Raw genomic sequence first — 18,409 nt, forward strand, 5'->3', positions numbered from 1 at the left:
CTTCTAAAATGAACGGTTCCAAAGTTACGGAGGTAGTATTATATAATTGGTTCAAAAAAAGGCCTAACCCCTTCATCCCAAATTAAAGTTTTCCTCCAACAACAAATTGTTCTATATGGTCCACATATTATTCAGTAAAAAGTTACACCATTTTGAGCGTCGCGTCGGGTTTGGAAGGGGGGAGGGGAAAAGTCGGTAAATTAGTAGTTTTTTACATTTTTCGTCAATATTTCTAAACCTAGGCAGTTTAGCGTGAACAATATTCTATATAAAAATATTCTACATTGCATTTAAAACGAAAAAGTTCCGATGCACAATTGTTCTGAAATCAATGGTTTCGGAGTTACGGAGGGTGTAAAGTGGTGGTTTTCCATATTTTTTATATTGTTTGGACAAATTATAACATTATTACTCAAGAAACTGGCTTTTTTCACAGGATTGTGTTTTTTACATCTAATTTGCTATTTCATTGACCGGTGGTATGTTACTGATAAGCCCTTGAAGGAACGTCAACCTCACCAAGAGGCTTCTACAGGCCTAGACCATATTATAAATATCTGGTACGGAGAAACCCAATCTGAACTTTCTATGTACAATGTCGCATGAATATCCCAACAGTAAAATGTTTATTTCAAATCTAATGTAGAACATTTTTGTATCACGCTAAACTGCTTAGATTTAGAAATATTGACGAAAAGTGTAAAAAACTACTAATTTGTCCCCTCCACCTCCCCCCAAACCCAACGCTCAAAATGGTGTGACTTTTTACTGAACAATATGTGGACTATATAGAACAATTTGGTGTTGGAGGAAAACTTTTATTTTGGATGACGGGGTTAGGCCTTTTTGTGGACGATTTAATTTAATACTATACTACCTACGTAACTTTGTAACCGTTCGTTTTAGAAGGATTATGCATTAGACCTTTTTTGTTTAAAATTTAATGTAGAACATTTTTGTGTAGAACATTGTTCACGGTAAACCGCATAGTTTTAGAAATATTGACGAGAAATCTAAAAATCTCCTAATTTACCGACTTCTCCCCCACCTGCCCTCCAAACCCGACGCTCAAAATGGTGTGACTTTTTACTGAACAATATGTGGACCATATAGAATAATTTGGTGTTGAAGCATAACTTTCACTTTGGATGTCTGGGTCTAGTTATACCATACTAAACTGCGCGTCATAGAAAACGGGCACCCTAAAAAATGGGTAATTTTTGAGGTTGCGTATCTCCTAAACCTGTTGTCCGATTTAAGTGATTTTTTGAATATCTTATAGCCTTATTCTTTGTCAATATCCTTGTAATAATATTTTTGCTAAACAGGAAAATTTTCATTGTATACCGGGTGTACGAATCAAACTGTGTTTTTTTCTCAAAGTTCGCAACACCCTGTAGAATATCCTAGCATTTATAAAATACTGAAATTAAAACCCAACTATTGCCTTAGGTTTTCTCAATATTCTGTTTTTTGATTCATTCGCATATGTTGGATAATACAAAAGTTAGGTACTTTAACAATTAGCCATGTTCTTTTTCAGTACAGGGTGTTTCTAAACAAGTGCGACAAACTTTAAGGGGTAATGCTGCATTAAAAAATAATGACAATTTACGAGATACGGGATGTTGAATTTTTTCTTACAAACTGACGATTTACTTATTGCTTTAAAACCGGTTGAGATATGCAAATAAAATTTTTTGGATTTTAAAACGTAGTTATTGCACATTTTTTGACATACAATTAAGAATTTTATATTCATCATTGGCGTGCATACGGGTAATATGATCGGTCATATTACCCGTATGCACGCCAATAGTGAATATAAAATTCTTGATTGCGTCAAAAAATTTGTAATAACTATCTCTTAAAACATACCAAATTTCATTTGCATGTCTCAACCGGTTTTAGGGCAATAAAATAAATCGTCAGTTTGTAAAAAAAATCAACATCCCGTATCTCGTAAAGTAAGCATTTGCGGGCATAAGTTTATGAAGCAAACGGTCATTATTTTTTCATGCAGAATTGCCCCTTAAAGTTTTTCGCACTTATTTAAAAAACAACCTTTACTGATGAAGAACATGACTAGTTGTTAAAGTACATAACTTTTGTATTATCCAACATAAGATAATGAATCAAAAAACAGAATGTTCAGAAAACCTGAGGCTATAGTTAAGATTTAATTTCAGTATTTTATAAAGGCTAGAATATTCCACAGGGTGTTGCGAACTTTGAGGAAAAAACACAGTTTGATTCGTACACCCTATATACAATGAAAATTTACCTGTTTAGCAAAAATATTATTACAGTGATATTGACAAAGAATAAGGCTACAACAATTTCAAAAAATCACTTAAATCGGACAACAGGTTAAGGAGATACGCGACATCAAAAATGACCCATTTTTTAGGGTGAACGTTTTCTATGACGCGCAGTTTATATGACTATTTATATATTTTTAAATAATGTTCGACTATCATTAGAACATGTTTTGCGTTAAAAAGTTGTCAAAACATATAGAATCCTGAGAAAAAATTTTGAGAACCGATTTCTCGGTTTCAAGTTGGCTGCACATACCGCGTTTTATTTGAGGACGGCAGTCATGTCATCAATAGTGACGATTTGTAGTGCGCCCAGTTTTTATGAACTGTCGCTCTCACCAATTTTTAGACTTCAACTATGTATTTCATTTTTATAATTTATTATTTTTGTTCTTCTATAATTGTGTTATTTTTTTAGATTGATCTAAAACACATTAACCAAAAACTCGGTGAGGATAAAGTTGAAGTAGGTATCGACTTACGGGAATATTATCCCAGCGTAGAATGGGATATTCTTGGAGTACCGGCGGAGAGACACGAAAGATATTATCCATGCTGTGCTGAACCGTATCCTGGTAGGTCACAAAGGATATCCACGTTAAAATAGGCAAAATACCCTCACTCCCAGAATTCAATTTTTTTAATCCTCCACCATCCCCCCTCCCCGTTTTTTCATTTTTTTTTTAGGTGGGATTCAATCAATTAAAAAATTTCGAAAAATTCACACGCGTAGCTTAGGCTTTAACAAAACATGTATATTTTTATAGACCCATAGGTTGAGTGTACATAACCTCAAAATGCATTTTTATTATTTTTTTTTTTTTTTTAGAAAAAAGTTATAACTTTTCTTTACAATATCGTGTCGGTATACATATTGAAATATATTTTATAATTTGAAGTAACTGAGTCATTTAGGACATTTAAAAATGGAAGAAATACGTTCAAACCCCCAAAAACTTGGTGGGTGTTTTTTTGTTTTTGGGGGGTTTTTTTGTAGGTTTGAACGTGTTTTTCACATTTTTGAATGTCTTAAACGTCTCAGTTACTTTTAACAATATGTAACAGGTGGCGCACCTTACGGAATAAAAAAATAGAAATATAGTACTTAATTAAATACAGAAAATAAAAAAATATACCTGCAACCATTTAAAAAAAAATTATACGCTTTTTTCAAAAAAAAAGTAATTATCATCCAAAACTATTTCCAAAAAAGTTATAAAACAAAGAAAAATGCATTTTGAGGTTATGTAGACTGAAGCAACGGGTCTATAAAATATAGACATATTTTGTAAAAGAACTATGCCTGTGAATTTTTTGAAATTTATAAATTGATTGCATCCTACTAAAAAAAAATAAACATGAAAAAGGGGGCTTTTGCTGATGGAGGAGGGGGGGTTTGAAGGATGGAGGGTTAAAATTAAGCTGAGTCTAATTTTTTAATCACATAGAACGTAAAAAAATTAAAAATGAATTCTGAGAGTGTGGACATTTTGCCTAGCTTAACGGGAGGTACCCTTTGATTTTATAATTTTCAAAAATTGAACATTCTCATGGAAAATTGCACATTTCGGCGAGCTACCCTGCATTTATAAATTACTTTGAAATATCTGGTGGTTCTATAAGTAATCTATTTCGCGGATTAGGGCTCTGCCATTCCAAAAAAAACATTAGTTCTAAAAAGTCTAACCTTTTTTAGGCGTATTTTTGTCAAATTTTAGTGCGATACAGCCATTCTCATATTTTTGACAGCTGCATAAATTTGGCATGTTTAAAAAAATGACGAACATGAAGGAAATCAATTTTCGATCTCTCATTAATAATAGGGGAGGAAGTATGCTAAATTTGCAGTTACTCGAGCGTTATGGGGATCTACTGGGTTGTGAAGAGTAAGTCCAAAAAACAAAAAAAAAGTTGTAAAGTTTTCCATAAAGTGGGGGATTTTCCATTTTTTTATTTAATTTTCCATTTCCAACAATTGTTTTTTCCGATTATAGCACCATCTATCTATAATTCGGAAAATGTTTCGAATGAAAGTTGCTTATTTTTACGTAAGGAATCCAAATCAGCAATAAAAAATGGGAGTTTCTATTTAAGATTTTAAAGTAACCCCCTGCCCCACCTCCGTGGGGGTCATATTTGGTGCAATTCGATAGATTTTTCAAAAATATTGAATACGTGTATTTTTCAGTTTTTCGATATGATATTCTTTTCGCGAAATGTCGCGGGGTTCGTATTTAAAATTTTAAATTTATTCCCCACCCCTCTCCATAGGGAGTCGTGTTTGGTATCATTCGACAGAGTTTAGAAAAATATTGAACACGTATTTTTTAGTTTTTCGATCTAACGTTCATTTCGCCAAATAATCGCTTTTATTGTGAAACTTTGTGACTCACGTATTTCCTTACGCTCTGCTCAAATCGTCAGATTTTTTAAATATACACTGTTTTGCATATACTTAACTTACCTAATCTTAATCTGACGATTTCGAGTTTTTCTAGGGATAGATTTTTTTTGGACCCCCCTTAACGAACTCCCCTGTATTAAGAGCCAATATATGGTAGAAGTACATTTACAGGGTACAAGGTTTCTCCCCATGTGATAATCTGACGCTCTCGAGTAACTGCAAAACTCCCCTCTTGGGCTCCCGTACCATAAACAATATTATTTGAGAAATAAAATGGCGACTGAAACAAAAGAAAAGCTGGATTAATATTATGGAATTAATGCCCCTTCAGTCAAATTTTGGTTCCGTAAAGTTATAGTGTGTGTGTATATCTATCTACAATGGATGAACCACGTACTGAACTACCTACTGATGCAGTTATACCAGAAAATATGAAGAATGTTCATGAAATGGTTCTACCTGATGGTATAGTGTAGGTACGTGAATAAAGAAGTTAAAAAATTGCTGGAATCGGTGTATTGAGCTAAAAGGAGAGTGTATTGGATAAAATAGAAGAAGTTTCTTGAAGAACATGTATTTAATTTAAAAGAAGGTTACTTCTCAGACCAACTAGTGTATCAGAAAATTTTATTTTGGACAAAATTGATAACTTAGAACGTTAAAGTGATCTATGATGATCACAGATAAATATCTACTTATATTTAACATTTTTTTAGATATATTCTTCAACATAACTTTAAGAAGAAAAACTCTATTCTACACAGTCAACCTTATAGTACCGTGCGTGGGAATCTCTTATCTCTCAGTGCTGGTGTTCTATCTACCTGCAGACTCGGGCGAAAAAATTGCTCTCTGTATCAATATCCTCCTCTCCCAAACCATGTTTTTCCTGCTTATCTCCGAAATCATCCCCTCAACATCCCTCGCCCTCCCACTTTTAGGTAAATACATCCTCTTTACAATGGTAATGGTAGGCTTCTCGGTAGTCATCACCATTATTATCCTAAACGTACACTATCGCAAACCCAGCACACATAGGATGGCGCCTTGGGTACGAAGTTTCTTCATCAAGAGCGTACCGAAGTTACTATTGATGAGAGTACCGAAAGATCTGTTGACAGAACTAGCCGCAAACAAGATTCCACTGAACAGAATGTCACTTAAAAAGAGAGAACTGGATATAATGCCTTCGAGTAGGTCATCGTCGTCCAGTACTTCTAGTTCTTCGATGAATAGAGTTAGTGGATGTAATGGACTTCATTCCAGTACGACTACAGCCAGGTAAGCAATAGATGAGGGCTTCCCAAAAGTATTTTTGGGAACGTCATAGTATACCTACTATGACGCCCTTGGGACATTGTGGTTTTTTTATGATGCCCCCTACCCAACCCCCAAAAATACTTACCAATTTTATTACTAACCTAGTAACAGGTTATCACTATTTGGACATTTTTGATTTTTATTAGAAAATAAAAACATAAAAATAAAAAGATATATTTATCTAACTGGCTGGCTAATGAGTAGGATGTGTTTGCTTTTCTGATAATAGCAGTTTGGAAATTGCCATTCTCATTTCTTTCTCTGCGTCTATTTTTCACCTGATCTTTTTCTTTATTGTAGCAACTGCAGAAAAGCCTGTTAGCGTAAGAAGTATGAAGTCGCAAATGGCAATAAAACCTTTAATGTTGCAGTGGTGATTGCACAATATTCATAAGAAACTAAGCTCCAAAATTCAAACAGTTTATCTTTGTCGTATTGAAGCTTTAGACTGGAATTACAGAATAATACTATCAGATTTTCTTCTTTCTGGAAAGGGTTCCTAATCCAATCATATTGCTCCAGATTATCGGGAAAATATTTTTCAAGGTGTTCGCAGAGCAATTGCTATGTAAAATTTATTTTTAATGGGGGATCAAGGATTTTTATCGATTTTTCTTGTAAGATTCCTTGTAAAGAGGGGAAACAGCCAACTCCTTGATTTTTTTATTTTCTTTTCCATAAGAGCAACTTCTGAAAAACCATTAAGATAAAAATAAATGGTACCCCCATTAAAATAGGCCTCGTTCCCAGAAGTCAATTTTATTCATTATTTTACATTCTATGTGATTTCAGTTTTAACCCTTTGCCCCTTCTTCCTACCCCCACCCTGAAAAAAGCCTTCTTGCGTTTTTATTTTCGTTTTAGATGAGGTGCAATCAATTTAAAAGCTAAAAAATCCACACGCATAGTTTAGACTTTCTAAAAACATGTCTGTATTTCTAATTTTTTTATAAAGTGAGCCACTTTCAAAAAACTGATTTTTTAGGGTATTTTTTGGGGATTTTCACATTTTATAGACTTTAAAATAATATGCAGATCATGCCAAGGTAGTTATTTATAGGTCATATATTATTTGAAGTGTCTGAGTCATTTAAGTGTGAGTCATTTAAATCTGAGTCATTTATTCAAAAATGGGAGAAACACGTTCAAGCCCTCCAAAGACGAAAGTGGTTTTTGGTGGCTATTTGTGGGGGTTTAAACGTATTTCTCCCGTTTTTAAAAGTTTTAAAAGGGACTCAGTTACTTCAAATTATATATGAAATTTAAAAAAAAAACCTTGATTTTATATATTTTGAAGTCTACAAAGTGAATGAAATCCAAAAAAAAAACCTACCACTTTTTGATTTTTAAGGTAGCTCACCTTACGCAAAAATCTGAAAAAAATCAGAAATATAGCTTTTGATAAAATACACAACAAAATAAAAAACAGACCTGCAGTGATCTCCAAAAAAAAATTATACGCTTTTTTCCAAAAAAAAAAATAAAATGCCACCTACGGGTCTATAAAAAAAATAGGCTGTTTTGTAAAAGCCTCTACTATGCGTGTAAATTTTTTGAAAGTTTTAAATTGATTGCACCTTCCTAAAAAAATAAAAACGAAAAAATGACGTTTTTGGCGGCAAGAGTAGGGGAAAGGGGTGTAGGAATAAAATTGTGGTGAGTCTAATTTTTTGATCCCATAGAATGTAAAAAAATGAAAAAAATTGAATTCTGGGAATGAGATCATTTTGCCTATCTGAACGGGGGTTCCCCTTTTAAATAAAACTTTGATTTTAAAATATTTCTCTTAAATACGAAATTCTCCCCTTTTAAATGATTATTTTATTTTTGTAGGTTGCGAGGTTTTGCAGGTACTTTAAGCGAACGCCTTGGTTACAATGGTCTGCCTTCCGTATTTTCAGGTTTGGATGAAAGCGATTCCGGGACTCGTAAAAAATATCCATTTGAACTGGAAAAAGCAATTCACAATGTAATGTTTATCCAACACCATATCCAAAGGCAGGATCAGTTTAACGCAGTAAGTAAAAACCTATAGTAAAAAAGTAACTTCAAAGACTTTAACAATGTTAAACACGATATAAATAAATAGTGGGTATTAATATTAGTCAAAATTTGTTTTGTAAGTAAAATGATAACTTCCAATATTACTGTTTTTGTATATATATATATATATATATATATATATATATATATATATATATATATATATATATATATATATAAAAATGAGGAAGGACGTGTGCCAATGCCTTTTAGATGACGAAAAAGCGTTTGATCTTGTCGAACACCACAAGTTAATGCAGATCCTCAAGAAACTTGCTATAGACCAAAAAGACATAAGATGCATTGAAAACTAGTACTGGTATCAAACGGCACAATTTAAAATAGACAATTCATAGATATATTTCAAGAATATTTGGATGGTACAGAGATGGGGATAAAAGTGAATGGAGTATTGATCAACAGCATACAATTGCTGATGATGGTGTCTTAATTTGTGATGAGATAATCGATCTTGAACAAATTGTCACTGTAATCGGAGAATACAGTAAGCGAATGGGATTAGAGATTAATACCAAAAATTCATGAGCATCTCCAGAAACTTGGATGCACTTGAAGACTCCACCATAACTCTGAATATCATTGAAAGAGTGAGTATTAAATACCTGGAAACGTGGCTTTTTGAAGACTGGGCATCGGACAAGGAAGTAAAAGGTCGCATTGAGCAAGCTCGGCAGGCTTTCGTAAAATTCAGGAAGGTACTGACCTGTTCAGAGTTCGCTATTCAACTGAGACTAAGATGTACGAAGTGATACATATGTTCGATGTTGCTATATGGCGTAGAGGACTGGAAACTCAAGACGAGGGATACAAACAGATTAGAAGCCTTCGAAATGTGGCTTCATCACCGTATCCTAAAGATATCATGGGCGGCGAAAGTCACAAATGTAGATGTCCTTAAAAGAATCAACCAAGAACGCTAACTTTTCGAATCCATCAAGAAAAGAAAAACGGCGTATCTACACATAAACATCATGTGAAACGAAAAATACCAGTTGCTTCAGCTTATAATCGAGAGTAAAAATTGAAGATAAGAGAGGAATGGGACGCAAGAAAATGTCCTGGCTCCAAAACATAAGGCAATGGACAGGGATTAACGACATATTTATAATCTCTGATACATATTGCAAGAAACAGAGAGTTAATGTAAAATGTGGTCGCTAACATCCATTAGTGGATTTGCATCTGAAGGAGAATATAAAAATGAATGTTTGTACGTATATGAACTTTATAGAATTGTAAACTATGCAATTGATCGTGTGATGATCTTTAGCTAAGTTGTTGTGTATGGGCCCATGAAGGTTTCTAAGTTGGTATGATCAAACTAAGCGCATCCTGTCCATCTTAGTAGACTGGCTTTTATATATCTCGCTTTGATATATATCTCGCTATTGGCTTTTATATACAGGGTGTCCCGAAAAGATTGGTCATCAATTATACCACAGATTCTGGGGTCAAAAATAGGTTGATTGAACCTCACTTACCTATATACAATAGTGCACACAAAAAAGTTACAGCCCTTTGAAGTTACAAAATGAAAATCGATTTTTTTTCATATATCGAAAACTCAGAGATTTTTTATTGAAAATGAGCATGTGGAATTTTTATGGCACCAACATCTTAAAAAAAAATAAAGTGAAATTTGTGCACCCCATAAAAATTTTATGGGGTTTTGTTCCCTTAATCCCCCCCCCCCCCCCGAACTTTTGTGTACGTTCGAATTAAATTATTATTGTGGCACCATTAGTTAAACACAATATTTTTAAAACTTTTTTGCCTCTTAGTACTTTTTTGATAAGCCAGTGTTTATCAAGATATTTTGAATATTTGTCGAATCCACCACATATTTGTATATAGTTAAGTATGATTATAGACATCTTTAATGATCTGAGAATTTATTTATAACTTACATTTTTAGGTAAATTTTTAAAAAGAAGCCACATGTCGATAATAGGTGACTTATCAAAACAAGAGGCAAAAAGTTTTAGAAATACTGTGTTTAGCTAATGGTACTACAATAATAGTTTAATTGGAACGTACACAAACGTTTGGGGGGTTTAAAAGAACAAAACCCATATACAATTTTTATGTAAATATATAAAAAAGAAGCCACATCTCGATAAAAACTGGCTTATTGAAAAAATACTAAGAGGCAAAAAAGTTTTAAAAATGTTGTGTTAAACTAATGGTACCACAATAATAAATTAATTGGAAGGTACACAAAAGTTTGGGGGGGTTTAATTTAATAAAACCCCCATAAAATTTTATGGGGTGGACAACTTTTACTATAATTTTGTTTTAAGATGTTCTTGCCATAAGAATGATACATGTTCATTTTTAATAAAAAATCTCCAATAGTTTTCGGTATATTGAAAAAAAATCGATTTTTATTTTGTAACTTCAAAGGGCTGTAACTTTTTTTATGAGTACATTTGTACTAAGTTAAGTTAGATTCAACCGAACTATTTTTGACCCCAGAATGTGTGGTATAATTTATGACCAATCTTTTCGGGACACCCTGTATATTGGCTTTTTATGTAATATATCCTGTCCGAAGAGAGACTCTAACTCGTTGTTGTGTCTGCGCCTCCATTCGTTTGTCATGCTGTCTTTGCAAGGGCCATATATCACTCGAAGGATTTTGTGTTCCCATACTAGAAATTTATTTACTTCTTTTTTGTATATCTGGATTTTTACACCTCGTGAGATAAGTTTAGATATCATTAGATGTCGCATTACAAAGAATAATCTGCTTCCTGCCATTATTCGTGGTTTAACTTCTTGTTCTACTTTGTTGTCATTGATGATTATTGCTCCTAGATATTTAATTTCTTTAATCACTTCAAAGTTATGATCGCTTATAGTACAATTTTGCCTTATTAACCGTCGCACATACGTTGATTTAATGGATTTATGCGGCCAAAATTATTTTACAGCATATTTCTACTAAAACTGGTACAAATCAAAGAAAAATATTGTTTTTTAAAAATTGACTAATATTTTTCATAGAAGAAATCAAAATTTAAAATTAATACAAAATATGCAGGTTTTAACTTATACCTCAGTCAATATCTGACATATCGGACTCAGTATTTGGGGTCACCCAGTAAGTAACAGCATTTGAATTGTTTCAGAGCAAAATGACCCTGGTTTGATCCTTTTCTGTATACGTTTCTTGCTGCTTAAAATTGTTAATAGTGGGTGAGAAGTTAAAAGAAGTTTTTTCCTGTACGCATCTTTGTATTTCCTTGCACTAGCTGGGATCTCTGAAACATTCCTTTTTCCACGAGCCTGTAATGTCTGCGATGTATGAACGATAACTTCACCATCAAGCAATGAACGTATTTTTTCTGTTTTTCTTCTTTTGGGAAGAATGTCAATGGGGGTCAAGTCAACCACCACAGATGAAATTCAAAGTAGACTACTCTGATAGATGAAAGAACTGATCTGGTATGGTCATGTAGAAAGAATGGACGACGACAGGCTGCCAAAACAAATTTTAAAATGGACGCCAAGGGAAAGAAGGAAGAAAGAAAGACCGAAACAATCTTGCCTAGGCGGCATTCAGAAGGAAATGTCGGAAAGGAACCTTCACCCTTGCGAATGGAACGACCGACGAAGCTGGAAACTGGGAACCGGAAGGCGGAGAAAGCTATAAAATAAACCAGGATAATAAAAAACATTGTTAAACAACAATGGATACAACGGATCTCCCTGTCTCGGTCCAGAATTTATACAGGAATCATTTGATATTTCCCTAAAATGTTTAATTTGCCTTCTGTAACTTTTATTTTAAAACCATAAAATATGTTTTTTTTTGTTTTAGGAAGACCAAGACTGGGGCTTCGTCGCCATGGTCCTCGACAGACTGTTCCTCTGGATATTCATAATAGCTTCTATAGCTGGCACCATTTCTATATTATGTGAAGCTCCTGCGCTATACGACGACACGAAGCCCATCGATATGGAGCTCTCATCTGTAGCGCAGCAGCAGTTCCTGCCCGATTTCGAAAATATGCAATAACTATCCTCGTCTAACTATTAGAGCCGTATGTTCTCGATAAGTTCTGTTATTTAAAGTTCGTCTTTGGTCCTTAAGATTAATTTGAAGTCTTTTATAATTTTATCGCAAAAATTTTTATTTCAAAAAAAGAAAAACGCAAGAGAATGCGGCGACTACCGCACCATTAGCTTGAGGTCCCATGTGCTACAGTTGCTACTGAAAGTCATCTATAACCGAATGTATCATAAACGGGACATAGACATTAATGGACATTAATGATACGCAATTAAAGAGGTGGCTTCCAAAAGGGCTTAAGTCATTTTTTTCACATTTTGAGGTTTTAGGTGGATCTGATTCTAGAGTATCATTTCTAACATTAGAAAAACAATTCATGTCATAACAGCTTAAGGCCCGGTACTTTATGTCTCGATTAACAGCCGCGGCTAGCCGGTTAGTTAACCGATCTCTTTAGGGTCTCTTGCGTTGTAATAAATGCAATTATAATTATTATTATAATTAAAAATAAGTATAATTAAAAATAAGTATAATAATAATTATAATTGCATTTATTACAACGTAAGAGACCCTAAAGAGTTCCAGATTAAACCCCGGTTAAATAACCGGTTGTTAATCGAGACATAAAGTACCGGGCCTAAGTCAAGTATACTATACAGATTACACAAGATTATTAAAGATTTACAGATATATTATTACAGATTATTTGGATTTTACAAAGGACTAGTAACTCGTGAAGCTCATTTTTCACTTAACATACTTAACATACAATGGTGCTTGGACGTCAATCAAGATATATACGGGTTACGCAATTGAACTGTTACGAACTTCACATCGATACATCTGGCAAATCGATAATGACAGCTACGTCAAAGTTGGCCTGATAACACTTGCATCTAAGTTTTATACATATAACAAAAGTTATTCGCAATGGAATTTAAACGTAATAGTGTGATTGCGTTATATTTGGCTGGAATGTCACAACCAGCTATTATTGTTTATCAGCTCAAACACCTCAAAGTGAATGTATCGCACCATAACTCGTTATAATGATACTGGTAGCATTACCAAACGCTATGGTGGTGGACGAAAAAAATCAGCAACATCACCTGAAATGGTTCGGAAAGTGAAGGCTCGACTTCAGCGAAATCCACGTCGTAGTGGTAATCAAATGGCCAAAGAACTGAAAATATCCCAGCCAAGCATGCAACGAATATTGAAAAAGGAGCTCAATGTCAAGCCTTACAAGATCCAAAAAGCACACAATCTTAAACCAAAGCAAAAAAAAAAGTTCGGCTTGAAAGAGCAAAGGAATTGTTACGCCTGCACGGACGTGGCGAATTTTCAAACATAGTGTTCTCTGATGAGAAAAATTTCCCTATTGAGCGGTTCAAAAACTCTCAAAATGATCGTGTTTACTTGACCGAACGCACCTACGAAAGTTTGAGCCTACGAACGGCCACCTGGAGTAATTTCCCATGTCAAGTAATGGTATGGGCAGCTGTAACCGCCGATGGACGCTATCCAATCATTTTTATTGAATCTGGTGTCAAAGTCAATGCAACTTATTATCGGGAAAATGTTTTAGAAGCTGCTTTAGAGCCGTGGGCACGCAAACATTTCGGTTGAAGACCATGGACGTTCCAGCAAGACTCGGCACCGTCTCATAAAGCTATTGTGAACCAAGAATGTTTCAAAAACCATGTTCCACACTTCATTTCATCCACACAATGGCTTTCGAATTCGCCAGATGCAAATACGATGGATTATTCCATCTGGTCCATTTTGGAGAGCAAGATGAGGACTAAAAAATATGCCAGTATGGATGCGCTGAAGAGAGCAATTATAAGTGAATGGGCCAAAATACCGGAAGATCACATTCGTGCAGCATGCAACTCGTTTTGTGATCGTTTGAAGGCCATAGTCAAGGCAAAAGGTGGCCACATCCAGTTAAAGTGAGTGGATTCTGAAATTTTGATTATTTTCACACATTTTTGTCATTTGAATCAATAAAAAATAATTTCACACAAAAAATTATGGTCGTTTGAATAGGTAACAGTTCAATTGTGTAAACCTTACTATATGCGTGTTTTATTGACTATAATAAAGCATTCGACAAAGTACGACATGAACAAATTAATGCATGTCTTGGAATCAAAGATGATAGACTTCAGGATTATATCGAATTTATACTATAAGCAACGAGCAAAAGTGCGTGTTAACGATCAGCTGTCAGAGGAAATTGAAATCAGTCGTGGAGTGAGAAAGGGATGCGTGTTGTCTTGTTGTCGAAAAAAAGCTCTTGAGAGTGAAACAGCTGGAATAAAGGTAAATGGAGTTCCCATTAACAACATTAGATATGCGGATGACATTGTCATCTTAGCTGAAAATATTGGGGATCTTCAGAGGCTGTTGACCAGAATAGCGAAGTTTGGACAAGAATATGATCTAACAATGAACGTCAAGAAGACAAAGTTTATGAGAATATCGAAAACTCAAAGAAAAAATGAGCATCTCTTCATAAACGGATCCAATATCGAACGAGTCGAACAATATCATACCTTGGAACAATGATCAACTCCACAGGAGATTAGGTACTTACAAGAAATCAAAATAAGAATAGAAAAGGCTAGATAAAATTTTAACAAAATGAGAAAAGTCCTCTGCACAAGAGATTTGAAGTTGGAGCTAAGAGTTAGGTTGATTAGGTGCTACGTTTTCTTGACTTTGTTTTATGGAATGGAAACTTGGACCTTGAATACTACATCAATGAAAAAACTAGAATCATTCGAGCTGTGGGTATACAGAAGAATTCTGAAAATATCGTGGACAAAACAAAAAGGTTCTCAGAAAGATTAATAAAGAAATGGAAATCTTAAATATCATCAAAACAAGAAAATTGGAATATCTCGGACATATTACACATTGAGAGAGATACAACTTGCTCCAATTGATTTTGCAAGGAAATATTCAATTAAAAAGAAGCATATGGAGACGCAGAATATCGTGGCTGCGCTACCTGAGAGAATGGTACTGATGTACATCAAATCAACTTTTCAGAGCAGCCTTCTCTAAAATCCGAATAGCTATGATGATTACCGACCTCCGTCGCGGAGATGTCACTTAAAGAAGATAATTTTATCAAACACTATATAGAGACTAACAAAAAGATTTTTTCGCCGCATTTATAGACTATGAAAAATTTTTCGACAAAGTTAAACATAACACTCTCATGGAATGTCTAAAGCGAAAAGGACTCAACAAAGATGATATTAACATAGTGAGAAATCTCTATCGGAACGAACAGGCTGTGGTAACATTAGTTGCAACTAGCACAGATGTGCAACAGGTAAAAATAGAGAAGTGAGACAAGGCTGTATACTTTCACCATTACTATTTAATATACTTCGCAGAGTTATTTACACAAGGACTTGAAAACTGTACAGTAGGGATCAAGATAAATGGTGAAAATATAAATATGGCAAGAAAAATGGCATAATGTTCGTTATGCCGATGACGCAGTTATTATCGCTGAAAGTGAGAACGAGGGCCAAAGTCATAACAACGATCCAGTTAAAAAATGAAGATATTGAACAAGTGGACAAAATTAAATACTTATTAGTCTAGGTTACTGCAGATCTAAATCCGAAATCAGAAATTCGGTCATGAATAGAGCAATCAAGAGCAGCAGCCTTTTTGAATTTTGAGGATGAGGAAATTTCTGAGTAACCAAACACTCAATCTGCAAATCCCATATAGGATGGTAAAATGCTGTATCCATTCTATTCTTTATGGTACCGATGCTTGGACTGTTAATGTTGACTTAATGAGAGCAGACACTTTTGAGATGTGGATTAATTTTAGGAGAATTTTGAAAATACCATGGACCGATCATATTGTGAACGAAATGGTGTTGCACAGAATAGGACGAGACGAAAAACTTTTTGACCACCTTTGAAATGAAAAAGCATATTTTAGGAACATACTTAGCAATTATAAGTATTAATTGTTGCAGCTGATTATTAAGGGTAAAATCGAAGGAAACCTGGTAAAGGACAAATGTCCTGACTGAAAAACATTCGCAACTGGACCGGGTTAAACACACAGACGCTTTTAAAAAAAGCAGAAGATAGAAACGAATTGAATCGGTGAGGTCTAAAAGGATAATATTACATTATTAGTTAATATAGTTAAAATAGCAGTTTTGTTTACTTGACCAATCTCTACAGACTTAGTCAAAGAGAGATATCATTACGTCACATTAAATAGCTAAATAGTGCGATAAAATGTACTCTTGGTCTGTAGAGCTTGGTCAAATGAACAAAACTGCTATCTTAACTAAATTTGGCAAAAAATGGAATATTATCCTTTTCAGCCAACCTTCATTATTGGAGTCGGTATTAACTATAACTAACTATTCAGCTTAGACTTACCTAGTTTCTTTACTTTCGTCGCTAATATTTTATCGTCCTTAATGAATCTACACCGTAATTATCCTCGATTTTCTTTGTAGAATATAAATCTCTATTCATTAGTCTTAACTATTAACCAGGCGTTTTTTTAATAACAAACTTATTGAGAACTAAAATTATAGTACTCATCGTATTTACGAGTTGAACTAAGTCTGTAATAATGTGATGAAATATTGACGAATATTGTTACATAAATTCTTAATAAAGATAATAAAGGAAATACCATCATCACCATCTCTTAACCAAAATTTATGTGTATGCCTGTCAGTTGAAAAGGGTGTTCCATTTAAGAGAAAATACTCACTCCGAGTTTCGACCAACCCTGTATACTAAAATTCAAGATCCTAATAATTTTTAACAATAGTAGACTATATTAAAAATCATTTGAACATAAATAGAGATTTTCTTCTCAACCTACTACAATTCTACAGAGTGTGAAAATTGCTACGAAATTAATAAAAAAAACATAACTACCTTTTAAACCGCCCTGTATAACATTTCAAAATGTTATATTTTAAGAAAGGGTACATCGAGGAGAATCCAAAAATGTAAAAAAATACAGGGTGTCCCATTTAAAAAAATGAAATTATAAGCAACTTCCGGTATAACCAGAAGTAGAAAATAGATGAAAATATTTTCAATAAATAGATCATTCTTCAAAACTCCTTCATTCCAATTTTCATGATTCTGTTGCCTTTAGTTCTGGAGATATTTTTAATAGGCCATTAATCTGCCTCACCCTATATATTTTTCTTTTAGTTTTTCTTAATGGAGATGCCTTCCACTTCCATAAAAACAATCCAATACATAGCAATAAATTATATTAGAGTATTAGTGGACCATGATCATTTCTAAATAGTATTAAAAACGTGTAAAATTTAACTTAGGTTCAGGAAATTTTGTCAATATTTCTTCAATAAAATGTATTAATTCTAAATGAATAATAATCATTTTTCTGATTATTAACTGTTTAATAAATAAACATTATTAAGTTTAATAATCGCATTTTTATTTCTTGCTTACTTAGTCACTACTAGAGAACCAAAAAAAATCCAAAAGTCGGGTTTGAGTGGCGCAACGAGAAAAAGTTTAAGTAGGTGTCTAAACAAGGCCTCTGTCTAAATGAGGCTCAACAGCGGATATTAAAGCCTAACCAACCCTTTGTGAAAATCAGGAGGGGTTGAACCGTAATACAATGGGTTCAAAGATGGTCCAGTCTGAGGAAAATACCCCAGAAACGCTACATAGACAAAAGCTTATCAGTAGTTTTAGGCTTTATAAGTCTTCTGGGGATAAAGATATTGTTACAAAACTGACTTTTCTATTTTATTATTTATATTTTTAGGCACTAAGTTTAATTTAAATAAAGAAAGACTTACTTATATTTTTTTATTTACATCACTTATTTAATTTACTTAATAGTTACAAATAACTCAAACTAACACATCTAATTTATTTACAAACTCAAATTTATGATTTTACTAACTAAAACATAATAATTCCAATAACTATCGGAACATTTCAAAATACGCGGCGAACAACTCGATTCGGATACAATAATTATTACGCGTCGATAACTGACTTACTAATTCCAAAAACCCCTATTTATACATTATTACAATGTGCCAGAATAAGAAAGATTATTACGGAAGAATTCATCTTATTCTGGAATAACAATCGAAGGGTTATTTACACAAATAGCAAAGCAGGTAAAATCGAATTTACCAGAAAAGGATCGAACATCATAAATCAATAGTTTGTTTACGTTAAAAGATAAAATAGGCCAGGTCGTGAGTAGCCTGCATCGTCACAA

The 18,409-nt window shown here is 33.7% G+C and overlaps 1 protein-coding gene across 1 annotated transcript in view; it reads left to right on the forward strand.

Moving 5' to 3' along the window:
- The window catches only part of LOC114324774 (acetylcholine receptor subunit alpha-like 2), a 30,721-nt gene extending 13,125 nt beyond the window's left edge, over nucleotides 1-17,596 (forward strand). Inside the window, exons 5-8 of the mRNA XM_050646140.1 lie at nucleotides 2,740-2,896; nucleotides 5,442-6,006; nucleotides 7,879-8,062; nucleotides 11,933-17,596. Of these exons, the coding sequence (XP_050502097.1) occupies nucleotides 2,740-2,896; nucleotides 5,442-6,006; nucleotides 7,879-8,062; nucleotides 11,933-12,130 (1,104 nt within the window). The 3' untranslated portion in view covers nucleotides 12,131-17,596. The remainder of the gene's footprint in view (nucleotides 1-2,739; nucleotides 2,897-5,441; nucleotides 6,007-7,878; nucleotides 8,063-11,932) is intronic.
- The last annotated feature ends 813 nt before the right edge of the window (nucleotides 17,597-18,409 follow it).

The sequence above is a fragment of the Diabrotica virgifera genome, chromosome 3 (genome assembly GCF_917563875.1).
Source record: "Diabrotica virgifera virgifera chromosome 3, PGI_DIABVI_V3a".
Classification (NCBI taxonomy): domain Eukaryota; kingdom Metazoa; phylum Arthropoda; class Insecta; order Coleoptera; family Chrysomelidae; genus Diabrotica; species Diabrotica virgifera.